General features: G+C 41.5%; 2 protein-coding genes and 1 long non-coding RNA gene across 5 annotated transcripts in view; 1 reads left to right on the top strand and 2 right to left on the bottom strand.

The window, feature by feature from the left end:
- The window catches only part of LOC133139610 (tumor necrosis factor receptor superfamily member 14-like), a 66,162-nt gene that overhangs the window by 15,323 nt on the left and 28,181 nt on the right, over nt 1-22,658 (bottom strand). The window lies entirely within an intron of this gene.
- On the bottom strand, nt 2,950-14,545 carry LOC133139251 (tumor necrosis factor receptor superfamily member 14-like). Of its 2 annotated transcripts, XM_061258673.1 has the most exons (9): nt 14,354-14,543; nt 9,424-9,655; nt 8,731-8,824; nt 8,453-8,578; nt 8,159-8,314; nt 7,092-7,182; nt 5,367-5,518; nt 4,773-4,813; nt 2,950-4,269 (listed from the first exon to the last, which is right to left on the bottom strand). In XM_061258673.1, exons 2-9 carry the CDS (start codon nt 9,490-9,492, stop codon nt 4,228-4,230), a joined length of 771 nt encoding a protein of 256 aa, XP_061114657.1. In that variant the 5' UTR covers nt 9,493-9,655; nt 14,354-14,543; the 3' UTR covers nt 2,950-4,227. The 2 variants fall into 2 exon arrangements, with proteins under 2 accessions (XP_061114657.1, XP_061114658.1); XM_061258674.1 differs by lacking the exon at nt 4,773-4,813 and having other exon boundaries at nt 14,354-14,545.
- On the top strand, nt 13,775-21,724 carry LOC133139252 (uncharacterized). Of its 2 annotated transcripts, none has more exons than XR_009709803.1 (4): nt 13,775-14,128; nt 15,614-15,650; nt 17,809-19,559; nt 20,323-21,724. It is a non-coding gene; the product is annotated as an uncharacterized LOC133139252 (long non-coding RNA). The 2 variants fall into 2 exon arrangements; XR_009709802.1 differs by lacking the exon at nt 13,775-14,128 and adding an exon at nt 14,836-14,865.

Raw genomic sequence — 22,658 nt, 5'->3', positions numbered from 1 at the left:
CGTAACAAAGTAAAACTGCCTTGTTCCCAGCAAACAAACAAAAGAACAAATATTTTGTCATTAAATAAGTACTGAGTCCTTTTTTAGTTCAAGTGGGTAAACATTTCCAGCGTTCCCAGCGATGGAAGCTGGGGGTTTATGCATAGCACTGCATAATGGGGGCTAGCACAAACCAATCAAAGTGGGGTTTTTTTATTCAGCTCTCTGAATTGACAGGTTTAAAGGGGGGTCAGGGAGCACAAAATAACCTCATTTTTGGTTTACAATGACCCATTCGCTCAGCAGTCATAATTACATCCTCAACATGTGAAATACTGTGATTATGTATACTTTTTTTTAAATGCTGAGGAAAACATTGTTGCACTTTTCTCTCTTTGTCGACACGCAATTCTAAACTGAAAATCCTTGATATTGTCACTTGAATTCAAGGTTAAGAGAAATAGAAAATAGGACTATGAAACTAAGACTAAACTAAGTAACTAAATAAATACGATGTTGCAGTTGCAGTTTTGCTGTCATCAACATAAAACAGTATTGTCTTAATGTTCCTTTTCATTATTACAATGAAAACTTTTAATAATCTATTTTTAAGATTTCCCATTACATTACATTACAGTTTGTGAATGCACAGGATTCCACTCTTCTCACATCTATTTAAATTAGTTTTTACAATACTTAGATATGGAATTAATGGCTGACCTTTCTTTTCAGAAAGTGAGTGAGCTGTGTAGTCTGCTTGTGTTATGATTGAAGTGCAGCAGTTTTGAAGTTCACTACCGAAGCAAAATCACTGAACCTTGTGATGTGTACTTGAAGATGTTATGATGAAAACCATGTATACAAAATATGGACAATGCCCCACCATAGCCCCAAGGATTGGCAACTGTCAGAAAAGTAAAAACATTAAAAGAAAATCTCAAATAATCGTCAGGGTTATATTTAGTATCGAACCCAACTTATTTGAGAATAAATGCAGGAAACTTACTCTGTGTATGGTTTGCAGAATGGCGAAGAAGATTCATTTGAAAATGTTTTGTCACGACATTCTTCACATTCGGTATTGGTCAATATTGTTTTTTGTTTGGGTTAAAAATAGGTTTGAAGACAAACTGTGCTGTGTGACGGATAGTTATATGATAAATGTTGAGCACAGCTCATTTTCAGAAAGTGAGTGAGCTGTGTAGTCTGCTTGTGTTATGATTGAAGTGCAGCGTTTTTGAAGTTTGCCGTTTAGTGTGACTGCTGGCCCAGTTGATGTTGCAGTAATTAATGTAAGGGAAAACCATAGAGCATTACAACTTCTGCGATTTTTTTGTGTTAGATTTATGTTATTGTTTAACTATTGCACGCCCTCTCGAGTATGTGGTGAATGAGGTAGCCTATGACCTGCCCACCTCCTCCTAAAGTTTCCTGTAATATTGCTGGTTTAGATTGTGAATGTTTGAGTCTAGTCATAGCTGTTTTCATTTTACATACAAGAAGCTATGCTAAATCTAGAATCGCTTGTTATGCAGAATATTGCTGTACCATACAGAGGTCCCTTTAACATGAACTGGGACATTATAATATCTGTGATGATATGTACATTGGAAATTACATTAGATTACATGAATGCCATTTGGCAGATGCTCCAGAGCGACGTACAACAAAGTGCATACCCATAACCAGGGATAAGTGCGCTGAAAGACCATAGAGCAAAGTACAATTTCAATTGCTACCTGCACAACAAACAAACAACGCAAAAGTGTGAACAAACTCCTTAACTAGCCAAACACTGCTTACCTAGCCAAACTAACAATACTGATACACAGAAAGTAAATCACAGAAAGACAACAATTAAGGTTCACAGGGAGGTAGGGAGGGACGGGGAGAGATGCTGCTTGAAGAGGTGCGTCTTCAGTTTGCGCTTGAAGATGGGAAGAGATTCTACAGTTCTGACCTCAACGGGGAGTTCGTTCCACCACCGCGGAGCCAGAACAGACAGTAGTCGTGAGCATGAGGTGGAGGTTTGGAGAGGGGGAGGTGCCAAGTGGCCTGTGGACGCTAAACGAAGAGGTCTGGCAGGGGTGTAGGGTCTGACGCCGGGAGGGCAGCCAAGAGGGAATTGCAGTAGTCCAGGCGGGACAGAACCATCGCTTGGACCAGGAGCTGGGTCGAGTAGGGGGTGAGAAAGGGGCGGATTCTCCATATGTTATATAGGAAGAACCTGCATGACCCGGTCACCGCTGCATTGTTTTCGGAGAGGGACAGTCTGCTGTCCATCACCACGCCGAGGTTCCTTGCACTGGGTGATGGCGTAAGTGTGGTATCCCCGAGGGAAATGGAGAGATCCAGATGGGGAGAAATCAACAAATAGAACCTATATATAGCATACAAATTCTGCTGCAATAAAAAAACCACACAACCCCTTCCACCCATAAAGAAAACGCCTTGCTTATTTCTGATTGACCCTCCTCCAGAAGTACAAAGTTTGAAAGAAAACCACTTATTAGACCCTGGTCTGACAATATACATTATTGAACTCATTAAAGGAATACACCAACATTTCTGGAAATATACATACAGTACTGTGCAAACATTTTAGGCAGATGTGAAATGTTCAGTTTATTTTTTATCAATTGACAAAATGCAAAGTGAGTGAACAGAAGTAAAATCTAAATCAAATCAATACTTGGTGCTGTTTTGAAGGCAAAGGGTGGTCACACCAAATATTGATTGGATTTTTCTTCTGTTCATGCATTTTGTTAATTGATGAAAAATAAACATTTCTATTCTTGAAAACATTCTTATTTTACAGCATTTATTCCCACCTGCCTAAAACTTTTGCGGAGTACTGTATACTATATATGTATATGTACACACATTTTTTTTTATTTTTTTTTATCCCCCCCCCCCCCCCCAAAAAAAAATCCATAACTGAAGAGCTGCAAGTGCAGTACAATGACCTTCTCTCCAGGCCGAGTCCTTCTTGGTGTGATGCATTTTGCAGTTGTATTGTGCCTCCTCGTGAGGTCGTTTCTTCATTGTCACGTGGTCTTGTTTTGGCATCGCTGCTCGCCGCCGCTGGAGTGGCCCTGTCAGCAGCTTCCCACTGGGAGGGCCCAATTCACACACAGTGAGCACTTTATTAGGTACTTTTAGACTTACTGGTCTTCCGCTGCTGTAGCCTATCCACTTAAGTGTTCACTCGTTGTGTGTTCAGAGATGCTCTCTACGTACCACTGTTGTAATGTGTGGTTATTTGTCAGCTTCTCCTCTGACCTCTCTCATTAACAAGGCGTTTTAGCCCGCAGAACTGCTGCTCACTGTTTTTTGTGTAGGGACCACATAACTACGTACAATGCGTATGGACTCAGTAAGACTAAACACACATTCCAGGCATAGCCAGTGTTTAGCTTAGTCTTAACTGATATTGTGAACCTGTGTTTTTATATTTGCTTTGTGTTATCCTTTGAATGCATTCGGTTAGTTGGTTACGTGAATAGATTCGCCGTCATTCACGTATGCAAAGAGTTAAGCTACTCAAGTCTCTTTTTCGACAGCTCACACTCGAACACACACACATACACACCTACCTTATACTAACTTCCTGTTAGCTCATCATCATGTTCTGTGTTTGTACATCTGTTTAAAAATTGATTTTATTAAGCTCGGTGTGTCTGTTTCGGTGTCACATAGACATGAGAACCGAAATTTATGGTTAGATATTTCATATAACATTAATTTCATGAGACTGATTACTAGAGCTGCAACGATTAGTCGACATTGTCGATGATGGCCAAAATCACGGAGATCACAATTCTTTCCCCATTCTGATGGTTGACATGAACATTAACTGAAGATCCTGACCTGTATCTACACAATTGTATGTATTGCACTGCTGCCACCAGATTGGCTGATGAGATAATCGCATGGATAAGTAGGTGTTCCTAATAAAGTGCTCAGTGACTGTAAACCGGAGTGAAAACTCTGCCCAGCCACCGTGTCGCCTGCTGACCATGAGAACCTAACGGACCGAGCCCATTGCTGGCTGCTGAATCTGGCTGTGCAGGGGGCTGAGTGGTGGAAGCCTGTTGCTGACGGTCAGTTCTGGAAGCGGAGGAGAAGGACTGGGGAGACACGTTCCTCATATCCAGCACTGAATATCCCAGCCACCACGGGGAGAGGACGCAGGGCGGTGAGCAGAAATCTGTGACCCACTGCAATGGAACCCCTTGGGCAGATCGGTTATGGTCCATTATCTGTTCCCTGGGTTTCTTGTACGGGAGTCTGTTTAAAAAAAGTGAATTAATTATTATCAATTCCAAAGATCCCATCCAAGATGGAAATTGAAGAGCAATGGATACAGTAAGTTTTATATTTTTATTAAAGGGTATTTGTGCATTTTAACCACGTGTGGATTGTTTGATTACAACTCAAGAACTGTGAAGGACACAGCCAATTCAAGAAAGAAAATATATACATCGTCTTTCGAAACATTATGGGCTCACTACCACAGCAAAATCACTGAACCTTGTGATGTGTACTTGACGATGAATTGAATTATAAGATGTTATGGTAAATGGTAAATGGTTGGCATTTATATTGCGACCTTTATCCAAAGCGCTGTACAATTGATGCTTCGCATTCACCCATTCATACACACACTCACACACCAATGGCGATTGGCTGCCATGCAAGGCACCGTCCAGCTCATCAGGAGCATTTGGGGGTTATGATGAAAACCATGTTATGATGAAAACCATGCATACAAAATATGGACAATGCCTCACCCTGTATGTGGAGTGCAGAGGCACACAGGGGTTATTCCTCTCTGGTAAAAAAAGAAGAAAAATAACTTCCAAAGTCCCCAATGGCCATCAGGTCATACTTTTTCATTTGGCTTCATTTTATTTTTGCCCTGATCCACTGTCTGAGCCTACTGTCAACTGTCTGAGCCTACTGTCAGCTGGCCGGGGACTACAGCTGGAAATTAGTCATGTAGGCTAAAGCTGCTCCATTTACTGTTTACAGTTAATTAATGGGGACTGTCCACGACATTATAAACAAATAAATTCAAAATTCAAATTCACATGTTTGTTACTCATAATCAGTGACTACCAGTGGTCAACGGTGATCTTTCACAGCCGATGTGGTTACCCCACAATGTGGATATTCCCACAATGACCAGTAATATTCAAGTTTGTGCTAATGCACTCCCCCATTGTTCCTGGAGCCACATATGTTGTGTAAATTGTTCAAGAATGGGTCAAATTCCTAATTGGGATGTTAAAATTAATCCAGGAAAATGTGTTCACTGTTTATTAAGTTGACGAAATTGAACAATGGTTATTTGCTCATGCACACTTAGGCCGGTATTAACTAACCTTTACAGAACTTCACACTTAGTCCAGAAAATACCAGAGCTAGGAATATGAATGGTCCAAAAAGTACAAATCTACTTCGTACAGGCATATTTTCACAAACTGTATCTTCCGTTTTGGTTCCTTTTGTGGTCTCCTTTTGCTCAGAATTACATCTGGGATAAGAAATAAGAGAAGCTTCAATTTAATCATTTCCTTTCAAGCAAGAGAAACCATCTAAAATCTAGTCTCCCCTTGCCTCTCGCCATTCTCACCCATCCCAGATGCTGATGTACTCTCACTTTATTTACAAATGTATCCTTAACCGTCACCTGGAACCAATCTCCCCTCCTTTCCTCCAGGCTCTGAAACACTTCCACACATCTCCACATCCAAACTCCCTGGCCACTGGCTGTATTCTTACTGCCTTAAAGTTCAGGGGGAGATGCGGTGGCGCACAGCTAAAGTGCAGACCTTGGTGCAGGCATCAGTTCCTTCCAGTTACACACCGTTCAATTCTGCCAAAGCAGAGTTCTCGTGGAGCGCCATAATTGGGGTCACACATCTCTAATATTAATAATCACCATCTAAATTGGGTCACACGTTACCTCACTAATACAGTTATAATCACCGTCTAAAATGGGTCACACGTTACCTCACTAATACAGTTATAATCACCGTCTAAATTGGGTCACACGTTACCTCACTAATACAGTTATAATCACCATCTAAATTGGGTCACACGTTACCTCACTAATACAGGTTATAATCACCGTCTAAATTGGGTCACACGTTACCTCTCTAATACAGTTATAATCACCGTCTAAATTTGGTCACGTTACCTCTCTAATACAGGTTATAATCACTGTCTAAATTGGGTCACACATTACCTCACTAATACAGTTATAATCACCGTCTAAATTGGGTCACACGTTACCTCTCTAATACAGTTATAATCACCGTCTAAATTGGGTCACACGTTACCTCTCTAATACAGTTATAATCCCTGTCTATGTTGGGTCACACGTTGGCTCTCTGAATGCCCCTACCAAATGGTCTGTCTCCACACCAAAAACGTTTCCCTGGGAATTGGTCAGTGATTTGTCAGAATATGGAAATATCCATTATTTCTTCTCATAGCTTCACATAACCTTTTTCATCTTTGCAAAGCAGAAAATATGTTTTTTCTGTTTTCATCTCCTTCGTCCAAAAAAACGAATCATCACCTATCACGGCATGCCAGTTATGTATCAAACCCGGCAACAAATTAACTTTTAAAACTATACTTGGCCGAAACATCGCTCAGCCCCAAGTCCTCCAATCATCCAATCTGTTTTAACTTGTTAAAAAACAAAACAATTTTACCATATTTGGCCCATGAGCTAGCTGTCTGGCAGGCTGACATGTGCCTAAACTACTCAGGTTAAAGACATGCATGCAGCTGATTTGATGGAAAGCATATGTAAGGAATCATGGGAAACATAAAAAAAAATGTTATTTATGCAATTACTGTTATAATTACTTTACTTAATTTATTTACTGCAATAATCAGCCATGTGTATGCTATAGGTTATAACTGCACTCATGTATAATTACTTTAGTATTCAGGGTATTCAAGCTGCCAACTGTGGTATGCTAGTTGGAAAGTTTATGTACTCTTGAAGGGTTCAAGTTTTATTTATGTGATCACTCAAGGACAGGGTATCAAACCCAATTCATGTAATTTGTGAATAAATGCAGGAAACTTACTCTGTGTGTGGTTTGCAGAATGGCGAAGAAGATTTATTTGAAAACGTTTTGTCACGGCATTCTTCGCATTCGGTATTGGTCAATAGTGTTCCTGTGCAAGTAAATATTGGAAGGCATGTTAAGACATTTAAAATCTTCTAAAGAAGTTTTCAGAGAAGTAGACTGTGCAGTTACGTGAGCTAATTTTTCAAAACAGAAAAGGCTATTAACAAAAGAAGAATATTTCCCACACAACGCACATTTAAACTGAGCATTAACACGCACAAAGCCCAACCTGCATTAACAGAAGCAGATCGTGCAGCGAGTGTCGCTCAGAAATTAGAAGAATTACACCATACCCCGACAGTGTTGTAAATAAGAAAAGAAAATGCACCAATGAAAATCCACGCTGCACAGGGTGCAGGACAATCTGTTTTAACCATTTAATCTGTTTTTTTTTTGTTTTTTTTTTAACAATTTGTCCATTGGCCTATGAGCTAGCTGTCTGGCAGGCTGACCCGTGCCTAAACTACTCAGGCTAAAGACATGCATGCAGCGGAACTGAGTTGATGAAAGGCATATGGAAGGAATCATGGGAAAGATTTCAAAAAATAATTTATGCAATTACTGTTTACTGCAATTTCTTTCATGCTATAATCCGCCATGTGCATGCTATAGGTTATAATTGCACTCATGTATAATTATTTTAGTATTCAGGGTATTCTAGCTGCCAACCATGGTATGCTAGTTGGAAGGTTGATGTACTCTTCAAGGGTTCAAGTTTCATCTAAGTGATCACTCTAGGACTTGGAACTGTACTTTCCTCTTGGGTCCTTAAAGCACTTGTCCATGGTTCTGATCTGCACTTTATTGTACATCGCTCTGGATAAGAGCGTCTGCCAAATCGCTGTAATGTAATGTAATATGTTGGTTGAACATTTTCATGACTTTTTAAGGGATTTAATATGATTTTTGACTGTGGGATGCAGTTTCACCATCATGATTATTTTGGTTTTGAATCAGGATTGGGGGGCAGATGAACCAATACACCCCCCCCCCAATAGATGGCGGATATGATGCACTCTCACCATTGTGTCTGATGAATGTCCCAGGCCTGCAGATACTGTGTCTCTGTGCTAATCTGCAGCCCTTCTTATCAGCCTCAGTGCAGTAGTGCTGATCCAGAGGCCCACACACTGCATCAGAGGTGGGACTGCACTCCCTGTCTGTCTTTAAACCAAGACCTGAACGGAGAATAAAGACCCGTATTATCACACTACCAACCTGTTACCCATCAAGTAAAAACAGCATATACAATTTTTTTTTTTTTTTTTTTTTTTTTAAAGACAGTCAAGCATGGTTGGATATGAATGGTTTCTCACCTGGGTCACAGACTGTACAAGTGCTGCAACTAGGAAGACCGTTGGGCAGCGCCATGAATGATCCAGCAGTGCACGGTTTACACGAGGTGCTTGTGTATTCTGTGCAGTGCTTATAAACATGCTCCCCTATGTGAAAGATTAATCACAAAACATAGCTAAAATGTACCCATTTGAAATGACATTTCAATGACAACAAAATAAAGAGCACTTTCACTTCTTAATCCCTGTAAACCAACATCTACTGCAGTAGAAGCTTTACTTTGATAAAAGTGACTTACCAGGTGAGCACATCGGACAGCACTCTCCATTAATTAAATATTCTGCACTTCGACAGCAATGGGAGAGGTCAGAGAAGAGGAGCACCAGATATATCTGCAGCACATTAAATATTAAAAATAAAACTTAAAAACGATTTAGTTACTTCTGCTTTCAATTGAACATCTACCATCTGAATGTATCTGAGGGTATGATTGCACATTTAGAAAGATGGGTGTATATCCTTCTCCTCAGCTGGCAGGAAAGAAAATATTATATATATAATATACAGTGGTGTGAAAAAGTGTTTGCCCCCTTCCTGATTTCTTATTTTTTTGCATGTTTGTCACACTTAAATGTTTCAGATCATCAAACAAATTTAAATATTAGTCAAAGACAACACAAGTAAACACAAAATGCAGTTTTTAAATATACATACACACATAATACAGCAGTCATGGATGACAAAACATTGTGCAGTGAAAATATCTTGAAATATACACTCAGTTAAGCACAGTTAAGATATTCAATAGACTTATTAGGACTTCTGCTGCTGTCGCCTATCCACTTCAAGAGTTTTCAGAGAGAGGAGAGGACAGAGAGAGATTAATTCTGCAGACCACTGTACATGTGCTAACAGAGGCACACAACAAGATGTGATTTATAACACCAGAGAACTGTACAAAATGAGATGAGGCAAAATATTTTTTTCTTACCATCCATATCCATAAATGCCACATATCTGATTTAAGCAGGATTAATTTAACTCCAACAAAGTTGATCATTCCAAGAGCGTCACATGTACAAAAAAAAATGTACTCAATCACTGTTCATTTCGCACATAATACTTTACTGTGTGCTTGATAGATGTCCATGTATCGTAATTCACAAAAGTATGGTCTGATTCGTCAGACCCCTTTGTAAAAGTCCTGATTTCCATGATTCAGCCTAGGAAAAATAACACATCACAGCATTCTCATTCCATCCATACATGTAAAAAGGTTTACTTGCATATTCATGAAAATATTACATCTGAATATGTGAGTTGTCCTGACTGAGTTTCTGTATTCTCTGCAGTCTATTACAGGAGATATTACAACTGCATGTCTAAAAAGGTAAGTGGATTCAATTGATATAGAATCACCCCCCAAACCCCCCTATTCCCCATATCACGGAAATTCTTATATTCTTATTATATAGCAGGGATCAGCAACTCATATAGAATAGATTAACTCATTTGAATACCTTTACATGGATTATAATACTGAATCTGAAAGGATTTACAATACTCTTCAGTCTAAACAAAATACTGTCGTGGCCCTGTTATAAACACAAAAGTACAATAAAAAGACCCACAATGATCTCCTCTTATGTGGCTAGCAATATAACCATCCGCAGTAGTCTCTTCAACAAACATGTACATGAATAAAACACTCAATCACTGTTATGTGGACCGTATTCGGAACTTTTAGCGACTTCTGAAAAGTGACTCAAAAGCTAAAATGCATGCATTTCCCCTCAAAATGACACAAAAACGGCTGCAAAACTGCACTTTGAGTGACGTCAGCAGTAGTGACGACTCAATAGCTAGGTACAGGTAGTAGTAGCAGCAATTGTTGCATTGCTGGCCGACTGCAGCAGCAGTAACATACGTTCGACGAGACCTTAATTTTTTTGGTCAAATCATTTAAACAGTTTATTTAAAGTTCAGTACTTCATTACGTAATGACATCACAACGTCATTTAGCAACAAATCGACCTGCCTGTAGCAACCTCCCCTGGAAATGAGTTGGCAACACTGATTTAGTGACTTGATAGTGTTTGCAAATGTTTTGTAAGGATAATTGTCTTAATTGATTGTAAGGATAATTGTCCTAATTGATTCGTAATTTACAATGTGTGTTAACATAGAGATAATCACGTGATCAAAGATAACCTTTTATTATAGTCCTTATTTCTATTGGACCACTTCTTTATTAAGTGTTAAAAGGGAGTCTTTCTTTCTCTCTCTCCCAGCAGGCAAACAGCCTTTCACTTAGATGTCTCTGCTTCACCCAGAAGGGGGTAGCTAGCACACTCCGGTTCTCAAGGCCAACAAGGGGCAACAGTGAAGACAAAATACAGATAACAGTAAAGACCAAATACTGAGAAAAGTTAGCAGCCACCTGCGCGTATTTCTGTTTATGTTCCCCCCTCCCTTCTGGGGCAGTATACTGAAAATGTATTTAATTGAAGAACTATCAGAAAGCTGGTAGGCCTTCCACTCTCTTATTCTGTTTGATCAAATAAATACGAAAGTTAAACTGAAGAATAGCTATTGTTGTGTTTTTACTGGCTGTTTTATCAGACGATGCTCACCTGTTATATCTTATATGTGCATTTTTCCCCGCACAGTTTATTTTACAGGATTTATGCAGAGTAATTGATATTTACCACGTTTATAGATCTACTGTATTCCCTAATACTGCCTTCTAAAACTGAGTTGTTCTATCTTTCTGCAGACGCCCTCACATGAGGTCACTACCAACAGTAGAATAAGAGATTTAAAGGGAGAGAGCCCATTCATGAGAATCTGACAGGAATACACTTTAAACACTTGGCTACATCTACATTGTACTTTTTGTTTGTGACGCAAATGTACAGCAAGGGGGATTCATTTTATTTAAGGTAGCCTAAGTTATGCAGATGTTCTGAAGCTTATTTTGACTGCTGGAAGTTGTGACTAGCGTGTTTATAAAATTGGTTTGCCTAATTAAAAATTTCATGACGTAGCCTATAAACTATATTTTGGGGGAAATATATTGAAGCCTCCATAGTCTTTGAAATATATTAAAAGACTCCATGACACGACCTCACAAAGACCAAGATACCTCGCCCGGAAAAGGAAAACCGGGGCCCCCTTCCGGAGCCAGACCCGGGAGGGGAGCTCGTTAGCGAGCGTCTGGTGTCCGGGCCTTATCCCACGGGGCCTGACCGGGCACAGCCCGAAATGGTCACGTGGGGTCGCCGCCCTGCGGGCTCACCACCTGCAGGGGTCGGCATCGGAGGCGGGTGCTTTGCCCAACGGGCAGTAGGCAAAGGCGGGGATCCGGGTGCACTGATCCTCGGCGTTGCAGACTGGTTCTGGGGACGTGGAATGTCACCTCTCTCGTGGGGAAGGAACCGGAGCTAGTGGGGGAGGCGGAGCGGTACCAACTAGATATAGTTGGGCTCACCTCCACGCACAGCACTGGTTCTGGAACCAAACTCCTGGAGAGGGGCTGGACTCTGTTCTCTTCTGGAGTTGCTCAGGGTGAGAGGCGCCGAGCCGGTGTGGGGATACTCACAAGCCACCGGCTGAGCGCCACTGTGTTGGAGTTCCACCCGGAGAACGTGAGGGTCGCCTCTCTGCGACTACGTGTTGCTGGGGGGAAAGCTCTGACTGTCATTTGTGCTTATGCACAAAACGGCAGTTCAGAGTATCCGGCCTTCTTGGAGTCACTGGGTGGCATCCTGGAAAGGGTGCCCCCCAGAGACTCCATAGTGTACTTGGTTCCAGAGCACCTTTGGCCAAAGATCGATGATCGACTTTGTGGTCGTATCATCAGACCTGCAGCTATATGTCTTGGACACTCGGGTGAAGAGAGGAGCAGAGCTGTCAACTGATCACCACCTGGTGGTAAGTTGGATCAAGTGACCGGGGAGGCTGCCAGACAGACCCGGTAAACCCAAACGTGTAGTGAGGGTGAACTGGGAACGTCTGGCAGAGGCCCCCGTCCGCAAGGTCTTCAACTCCCACCTCCGGAGGAACTTCTCACGCATCCCGGGAGAGGCTGGGGACATGGAGGCCGAGTGGGCCGTGCTCAAAGCCTCCATTGCAGAGGCGGCAAGCAGGAGCTGTGACCAGAAGGTCATCGGTGCCTGTCGGGGCGGCAACCCAAGGGAGGCCGTCAAACTGAAGAAGGAAGCCTTTCGGGTTTGGCTGGCCCGGGGGTCCCCTGAAGCAGCAGACGAGTACTGGGTGGCCATAAGGGCTGCGGCTTCAGCAGTCGCCGAAGCAAAAACCCTGGTATGGGAGGAGTTCAGGGAGGCTATGGAAAAGCACTTTCGGTTGGCCTTGAGGAAGTTCTGGCAAACCATCCAACGACTCAGAAAGGGAAAGCAGGGCTTGTCTCAGGCTGTTTTCAGCAGGGGAGGAGAACTGCTGACCCCGACTAGGGATGTTGTCGGGCGGTGGAAAGAGCACTTTGAGGAGCTCCTCGCTATAGGTAGCAACAAGCAAATTAGGTATACTTAGCTTGACGAATTTACAAATAGCCACTTACGATAAAATATAGGAAATACAATCATAGTAGTGATTGCACAAGCGTTGTGCCTCAGCTGGATATTTGTAAATCCAGGAAGTTAACTACTAATAGCTAATTTGCTTGTTGTTACGGATAGGAAACTTGTACCGTTTTCCAACTCGACAAGCAATAGTATAGTTTCAGTGATCGCTTTTCTGGAGTGAAATTTGTGCAGTTAGATGTTCCTTTTATCTCTTCACTTGTTCAGTCATCAGCGTTCAGCTGAACCTTTGTTTATTTCAAACTGTAACTAACAGTTGCATCGTTTGTGGTAGACTATCATATCTTAGTTATATAGCCAGCTAGTTACATAGTCAAATAACTTGCTTGCTCATAATATAATTGCTTAGCTAAAGTGAAAACTTGACAAAAAATATAGTGTTGTGTGTCGTGTTCGGCTAACATTTTCTAAATAGAACACTGTGAAAAGACAGCAGGCTCTGTTCCATTTGTCACTGTCAGCTTACCGTGATATCTGCCATTGCGAGACGAGGCGAGCAGCCTAGTCAACCAAGAAGTGTGCCAACTTTTTGAATCAAGCTCAAGCTATTTTTTGAAACAGCTGGTCATAACTGGATTTTACACAAGGGATGCGCCTGATTTTACCAATGTTTTTAACCACAATAGTCCAAGTGGCAAAGCCATAAACCACTCTCATCACAGAGACGAATAGTAACTAACTAGAGATTGAGATTCCTTGAAGGTGAAGTTAGATTTGGTTTGAAGTTGAATCATTTTAATAGTGATGTCATGTTAGCTTGGTAACTGTCAGTTTCGTATGTGTGGAAACCAGTAACGTTACGCGATGGACTAAGACATGTATGTAATTGGGAGACATGTAAAATTGTTAGCTAACGTTGCGGGGAGAACAAAAACACAAGCCTGTGCGCTATTCTTTTCTTGCAAGACGATTTCGGGGAAATCACCTGGCATTACGTCAAAATATTAACTGACGTTACTTTCTTGTTAAGATTACCGGCGCGAATTTACCTGCGAATATATTGTCAGAATTAACGTTGGAATGATATGTCCAACTCTGGTTCTGGGAACAATTAAGGAAACGATAATAGGCTACAAAACATTTACTACGCAACTGGTGAGATAACGTTCGGCCACCTGACAACATTAGCTAGGCTACTTTGTGCAGACTGGCTAGCGATAATATACACGAACTCGAAGCCATTTCGGATTGGATTTCGTCCATTTTGTCGTGCTATTAGCTAGTTGGCAACTGAAGTAGCTAATGCTAGCTATTGCTAATATACGCAGATTGCTGAACTCATTTAATCCGCCATTGCACTCGGGCTTTCTTTGCACTTACCGTGGGGCATATTTGTGACGGTATGATACCATGGTAAATCTATATATATTTAGATGGCTATCAACGAAATGTTACCATTTTGTTCCGGAACGTTAGGCTATTCAACTTAACATTAACAACTAGAAAACGCCCAGCTCCGTGAAGTTTCTTTGAAGCTGGCCAATGTTGCTGGTTGCTCATTTATCAAAATAAAAGTTCACTACATTACTTTTTTTTTTTTTTTACATTAATGGCATTTGACAGACGCTCTTATCCACAGCGACGTAGTTTATTTAGACTAAGCAGGAGACAATCCTCCCCTGGAGCAGTGCAAGATTAAGGGCCTTGCTCAAGGGCCCAACGGCTGTGCGAATCGTATTGTGGCGATACCGTAGATCGAACCATCGCGCACTACGGATGGCCACAAGACATCGTGGCCCTGAAAAACGAATGACGTCTTTTCAGTGTGGATTCCTTTACTATACGAAATCGCCTGGCGCGAATCATTTCCATGGGCGTCGACGCACGTTTCGGTAAGTCTAAATAGTGCTATCTAAATAGTTATTTTACTACAAACGGGTTCCTATATGATTTTGATATTGTTGAGGTATTCCCACAATATTTTCAATAAAATTGCCTCTAGATTAATCAGTTACTGTAATGTATTATTATTATGAATGTTCCAATTGTTCGTTTTTTTATGTGGGAAAATTAGAGGTAAACGGTAAATGCGTCTGCCTGTCTGTTTCTCAACGTCGTAGCCAGATACATTAACATGCTATCACATTAGGGTTTAAAATATCATCATCATTAGTAGTCTTGCCAATTTGTATCTACATTTGATTCACTGTGTCATGAAGGCTTAGACATACAATGTATTATTGTTATTCTTACTTCACTGCCATTGTAAATGCAATAAGTAGTGCCAATGCCAATTGTTTATTGTCATAGGCCTAACTTACTTTCTTATCTTATTTTGGTACATGTTCCTTTATTTATCATTAATATATTTGTTGTTAACTTGCCCATATTATGTAGTTGCCCAGCTAAGTACTTAATAATAGAGCAGTTTCCACAATAATTATATTATACAATATTTACACCCATGTTACCTTGAATTATATGAATGTACAGTAAATACAGACTTATTGTTTTATTTTTTCTTTGTTGAGTACAGTAATGCCGTACCTTATATTATTGCACATATAAAACTAGGCACACAGTATAATTAGTACAGGTCTCTTGGTTTCATCCTAACTTATGTTACTTTGATATCTCCAGGTGTTCAGCATGTGGAGGTGCATATATTTTTTCCCAGGTAGGCTACAGATGTGCTTCCGAAGAGGTCTGTGAAGTCCTTGGCAAAATCAGAACAATACGAGTGCTTATAATACCAGCAGTTGTGGTAGCATCTGACTGTCGGGAGATAGGCTGTGTGTGTGCCAGTTGTCACTTTCCCTCCTGCCCTGGTTATTCCAACTGCCCCAGTCCCAAGCCCAGTCTCCTTTAATACCGGTGCATATCAACCTTGCTAATATTGTTACAAACAACAATACATAGTTATTCATTTATATTTTTGGTGCTGTTGTTGTGTTCATGTAGTGTGGTTGGCTCGGCTAGTTCGCTAGTAACCACGGATGGTGCAGTGAAAGCGAAGGCTGGTAGCAGGTTATCGCGACAACACTCCCCGATGACGTAACCCTCAAATTCAAAAGAACGTTGTTGCCCTTGGCTAGAGGCGAGTTCGTCTTTAGCTGACTAGTAACGCGTTCGTTCAACAAATATTTGGACAAGTGAGAGGCTGGGGTTCAAATCCCACCTCGGACTCAGGCAATTTCTCACCTGTTACATGTATATGTTCATAAGAATTGTAATATGCAATCCCCTCCGTAATGCTTGGGACAAAAACATTAATTTCGCTCAGTACACCACAATTTTATATTCATAAACAAATGATTCAAAGTACAAGTTCTCTTCTTTTATACATTCTGGTTTCACCATGTGGACATTACAGCACTTTTTATTCATAATCCCCCATTTCAGGGCACCATAATGTTTGGGATGTATTTATGTAAATTATAGTCAAGTTTACTGCATATTTTTTGTATGCATGGCTGCTTGAAGTCTGTGATCCATTGAAAAAGTACTGTAGTTTTCTGTGGACAGTAGTCTCTGACACATCCACGCCTGCCTCCTGAAGAGTGTTTCTGATTGGTCGGACATGTGTTTTCATTATGATGACAATTCTTCAGCTGTCAGCTGTAGAGGTCTTATTTGGCCTGCCATGCCCTTTGCCCCATAACTGAGCTCATCTGTGTTCTCTCTCTTCTTAATGCTGTTCCAAACAGTTGATTTTGTATGGTCTTTATGGTTACTATGTATAAAACACACTGTAATTTCAATATGGTGAAACCAAAGTCTGTAAACATGCCCTTCAATATTTGCTGAGAATATGCATTGACCGTATGTCAGTTGTTTGATTGCATATCTAAGTGTGGAGTACAGAGCCGAATAAAAAAATATGTCTTTGTCCTAAACATTACGGATGGCACTGTATATAACATTGTAGTCTTTTTTTGTGTATGCAATAAATAGCAATAATTGATTTCATTACATTACATTAATGGCATTTGGCAGACGCTCTTATCCAGAGCGACGTACAACAAAGTGCATACCCATAACATTACATTACTTTACGAGGCATTTAGCAGACGCTCTTATCCAGAGCGACGTACAACAAAGTGCAAATCAAACACAACATAACCAGACATAAGTACGCTGAATGACCCTAGAGGGAAGTACCATTTCAACTGCTACTTGTACAACAAAGATAAGGACCAGGGCCTATTTGAATTATTATTATCATTATTATTTTTTTTAAACAAACAAATAAACAGACAAACAAAGCAAAAGTGACCAAACTTAACTAGCCAAACACTGCTTACCTAGCCAACTAAAAATACCGATACACAAAAAAGTAAATCACAGAAAGACACAATTAAGGTTCACAGGGAGGTAGGGAGGGACGGGGAGAGGTGCTGCTTGAAGAGGTGTGTCTTCAGTTTGCGCTTGAAGGTGGGGAGAGATTCTACAGTTCTGACCTCAATGGGGAGTTCATTCCACCACTGTGGAGCCAGAACAGACAGTAGTCGTGAGGTGGAGGGGTGCCAAGTGGCCTGTGGATGAGACCCCTTAACTGCTTGGAAGGCTAGCACCAATGTTTTGAATTCGATGCGAGCCATGACAGGCAGCCAGTGGAGGGAATTAAGCATGTACGTAAGTGACATGTGAGTATTTGGGAAGGTTGAAGACCAGACAAGCTGCTGCATTCTGGATAAGTTCGAGGGGTCTGATGGCGGACACTGGGAGGCCAGCCAAGAGGGAATTGCAGTAGTCCAGGTGGGACAGAACCATCGCTTGGACCAGGAGCTGGGTCGAGTAGGGGGTGATTTTTTTTTTCTCCTTATGTTATATAGGAAGAACCTGCATGACCGGGTCACCACCGCGATGTTCTCGGAGAGGGACAGTCTGCTGTCCATCACCACGCTGAGGTTCCTTGCACTGGGTGATGGTGTAAGTGTGGTATCCCCGAGGGAAATGGAGAGATCCAGATGGGGAGAGGTATTAGCAGGGATGAATATAATTTCAGTCTTACCTGGGTTGAGCTTTAGATGGTGGTTGTCCATCCAGCTCTGGATGTCACTCAGGCAAGCAGAGATACGGGCTGAGACCTGTGTATCAGATGGTGGGAACGAGATGAAGAGTTGGGTATCGTCCGCATAGCAGTGGTAGGATAGCCTATGTGCAGTGATCACAGGGCCAAGGGAACGAGTGTAAAGAGAAAAAAGAAGCAGGCCTAGGACTGAGCCCTGGGGAACTCCTGTGGCAAGGGGCCGAGGTGTCGATACCGTACCAGCCCAGGCAACCTGGAAGGAGCGACCAGAGAGGTAGGACTCAATCCAGTCCAGGGCTGTGCCACAGATGCCCGTTGCTGACAGGGCGGACAGGAGGATGGAGTGATCCACAGTGTCGAAGGCAGCAGAGAGATCTAGAAGAATGAGGACAGAGGAGAGGGAGGCTGCTCGTGCGGCATGGAGTGATTCACTGACGGAGAGGAGCGCGGTCTCTGTCGAGTGGCCCGATCTGAAGCCAGACTGATGGGAGTCTAGCAGGTTGTTGTTTGGGAAGAAAGAAGAAAGTTGAGTAGAAGTGGCTCGTTCTATGGTTTTACAAAGAAAAGGAAGAAGAGATACCAGGCGGTAGTTCTGGATGATGGAGGGATCCAGCGTAGTGATGTGGGCCCTCTTGGAGGATGCTGGAAAACAGCCAGAAGACAGGGAGGATGTCAGTACTTGTAGAACTTTCCATATATTCATATGCACTGCTATTTGCCCATTCATACTTCTGTACTACTTTTGCCTCATTGTGTTAGTGTAAATGTGTTTATCAGGGGTGTGATTCTTCCGGATAAATCTGGAAAACCGGCTTTTCCGACCTGAAAATGAGGCTCTCGTAAATCATGCCAATCCGCTTTTTTTTTGGGCATGGGTCGTAAACATAATGACCGCTCACCGCTGTCAACGTTTTTTGTGGCTCTGATTCATGTCGTCATGTCACTCCGCAAGTAGTCCATTCATTTGTCATGACGGAACTTCATTCTGTGAAAGCAGAGCTCCACCAAAGATTGTACATTTGGCTCCACCTACGTAGCCTGCAATCGTTGCAGATGGTTATCTGATGTGTTCTTAGAATTTTGGACGTGTAGGGAGAACTATTTTTTTCTTAGCTGAAGCTGACAACGGGACAAAATAAATGTAAAGACAGACATAGTGGAGTTCCTATTTTCGTTTTGACAAGTATAATAAATTCTGTAGTCTACCCCTTACATGACCTGGCAAGTGACATTATTCTAAAACGCATATAAGAATAACTCCCCCAACATGGTTAAAATACTGTCTAGAGCCAGCTGGACAATGAGAAAATGTCATAGCATGATCAGAATAGCCTGACCTGACAAGACAACGGAGAAAATATTTGTATTCAAAATTTGGGGTAGGCTAATGGTTTGGATGACATTATTGGATATTTTTGTGCAGTAATGTGATGTACGTGACACCAAAACGCAAAGTAAACAAGACAGAAAAAGAAAGTTAACCGTACCCAACAATCTACTGATGTGAACTGTGAACACCTTCAGTTGACAAGACGATGGACACTGATGATTCAGGTAGGCTAAGCCAATATTGTCTTTCCTTTTTATATGCAGGTCTACTTAAACTTAATCAAGTGATCGGTTAGCGCTATCCATTGATCATTTTTGTCATGGTGCCATTAACATTAATGTAGAATGATGCTGGGCTGGCAAAGTAACGTTAAACCCTGCAAGCCAGGTTGGTTATTGCTTAGCTAGAAGCTAGCTAAGCTAAATGTTAACCAGCACTAAGTTGAGGTACAAGGAAGCCAACTTAGAACATTTACTAGGAGGAGTAGGAGGAGGTATGGATGCTTTCTATTACTGTGAAATGGTTTTACATATATCATGCATGTATAGGTAGAACTGGAGAAGTGGTATATTGTTTGTGAAGTCTAGCTTTACTGCTAATGGCACAACATACAGTGGCAGTGGCTAGCTGGGTTATCTAACCATTTTCTGAAGCCAACCAACATGCTTGAAATATGGCATGAGCTGGGGTCTCAATACAAGTCCTGGAGTGTAATAAAATCCATTTTTAGATTAATTTATTTAAAACTTCATAGAAAGTAAGTTATTTTGAGCCATTTGAAATTATTTAGCTTAAGCCATTACCTAGCCGCCTAAACACCTCGGAACTCTCCAGTTTCCCACCCATCTTTAGCTAGCTGCTAGTGGGTTTGTGACTTCTCTATGAGAAAATAACATGGGATGTTGAAAAATCAAGTCTGTCATACTAACTATGTAACAAATACAAATGCTTGCCTAAGTATAATTTATTTTATTCTTACATTCCCAGCATTCTTTGAGTCATGGCCAAACTTGCTCTGAACAGCCCAGATGTAAAATACATTGATGAGGGGGTGAAGAATCGTTTTAAATGGAGCTGGTTGCAGGAGACTGTCCAATGAGTTGTTTCAGCAAAATTAGGGAAGCAGACAGGGTAATTTGCGACAGTTGCAATCAACATAACATAAATTACGAAACAAGTGGGAAGAATGCCCTGAAGAGGCATGTGGAGCATTCAAAGCATATAAAGGCTTGGAAGATGCAACAGCAGAACATGCGCGTCATCATGAAGGCCAAAACAACAAGCCTGAATGTGGAGACCTATGAGGCCTATGAAGTTGTAAAGTACCAGCTGAAGCAATTCACCACTACTCCAGACCGTCAAAGGACAGCCCCATCAACTCGTCACTTGTACGGAATGTCAAACTCTCAAGCCGGAGGTACAGGGCAGAGAACAAACGGAGAGCAGAACTTCATGCTCCCAATCCAGCCAGAAAGAAGGCAGCCAAAGACTCGATAGTGGCAGCAGCTTTCAATGCCAGAAAGACTTTTCAAAAGCGGCGGCTGCAGGCATTGAAAAAGCTTGCTGCCAAGAAACAGAAACAGTAGTTTCCAATGTGCACTGTGTGTGTGTGTGTGTGTGTGTGTGTGTGTGCATGTCACCGCATCATGGTAGGTGCTCCGTATATTTTCCTGCTTTTTTTTGTCCTTTGCCAATCACACCTATGGTTTATACAGTTCTTTACTTTAATAAGCTATACCTTCACCTCAGGTACATATTTTGCATGCTCTATTTGACAATATACACGCAGTGAGCACTTTAATAGGTATTTATTAGACGTATTAGGTCTTTGGCTGCTGTAGCCAATCCACTTAGAGGTTTGACACATTGTGTGTTCAGAGATCTGTTCACTGATGTAATGTATGGTTATTTGCATTACTGTCACCTTCCTGTCAGCTTAACCTTAACCAACCTTCCGTCCGCAGAACTGCCGATCACTGGATGTTTTTTTGTTTTTCGCACCATTCTGAGTAAACTCAGGAGACTGTTGTGCATGAAAATCCCAGGAGATCAGCAGTTAAAGAAATACTCGTACCTGCCCGTCTGGTACCAAGAAACATGCCACAGTCAAAATCACTGAGATCACTTTTTTTTTTTTTGTCAAATTTTGATGGTTGATATGAACATTACTGGAAGCTCCTGACCCGTATCTGCATGATTGTATGCATTGCACTGCTGCCACACGAGTGGGTGATTAGATAATTGCATGAGTAGGTATGCAGGTGCTCCTAATAAAGTTCTCAATGAGTGGTTATTTTGGCAATTGTTGTTTGTATTTGTGTGCATGGATAGTAGACAAGTTGTAAATATTGTTCTCCTTCAGACACTTTTACCCAAAATCCAACCAGCTGCCTGCCTTTCATTTTATTTCCCGCTTGTTATTCATTTGAATGTAAAGTTTATTAGGATTAGAAGAGATTAAATTATATACCTTATTATCTGTCTCGGCTGGCCGTTCCAAAAAGGGAGACACACACTGACACATTAAAAAACAAGGTCAAATTTATTTTAAATAACCAGTTAACAAAAGAAACTGGACAAATGTGGAGTGTGAAAGTCAGTTGCATCAGTAGTGTGAGTGAGTGGATGTGTGAAAAGTCGGCTTAAGCAATGTTGTCTGATGGAAACCCAAAAAGAACCAACAGGTATGTGGGGAGAGAGTACCCTCCTTCAGACAAACGCATATTAACATCTGGCCACAGGTGCTCCTAATTGTGCAAATGACCGGGTACTCCACCCGCTAGGCACCTGTGACTTAAATGGTAAATGTTTGCATTTATATAGCGGCTTTATCCAAAGCGCTGTACAATTGATGCTTCTTATTCACCCATTCATACATACATACACGCCGACAGCGATTGGCTGCCATGCAAGGCGCTGACCAGCTCATCAGGAGCATTTGGGGGTTAGGTGTCTTCCTCAGGGACACTTCGACACAGCCCGGGCGGGGGATCAAACCAGCAACCCTCCAACTGCCAAACGACTGCTCTTACTGCCTGAGCCATGTCGCCCCCAAGTAACACCAGAATGAGTAGCACAGAGCAGGGGGCCGTGAATATCCCTCATTTTATTGTTTCCTGTCAAGCAGCAGTAAACAACAAAATACAAAAAAAAAAAAACATTTACAGAGTTACAATAATAGCCATTAAAAACAATGTACTTAAAACAAATTGCATATACCATATTGTTAAAAGTGAACAGTTGAGTGACAAAGCCAAACACCTTAATTGTAATGTGAGATAACTATGAAGTAGAATGATAGCGGAAAGGTTTTCCTATCCATA

The sequence above is a fragment of the Conger conger genome, chromosome 10 (genome assembly GCF_963514075.1).
Source record: "Conger conger chromosome 10, fConCon1.1, whole genome shotgun sequence".
NCBI classification, from domain to species: Eukaryota; Metazoa; Chordata; class Actinopteri; order Anguilliformes; family Congridae; genus Conger; species Conger conger.
This window is presented reverse-complemented; position numbering and strand designations above follow the sequence as displayed.

Bases quoted from the DNA above. Each gene is read 5' to 3' on its own strand.
- LOC133139251 (XM_061258673.1), bottom strand. From the start codon at position 9,492: ATGATCAACTTTGTTGGAGTTAAATTAATCCTGCTTAAATCAGATATG. The intron at 8,825-9,423 runs GTAAGAAAAAAA...AATGTGCTGCAG, and splicing joins GGCATTTATGGATATGGATG to ATATATCTGGTGCTCCTCTT. The intron at 7,183-8,158 runs GTGAGAGTGCAT...TTACTTGCACAG, and splicing joins GACATTCATCAGACACAATG to GAACACTATTGACCAATACC.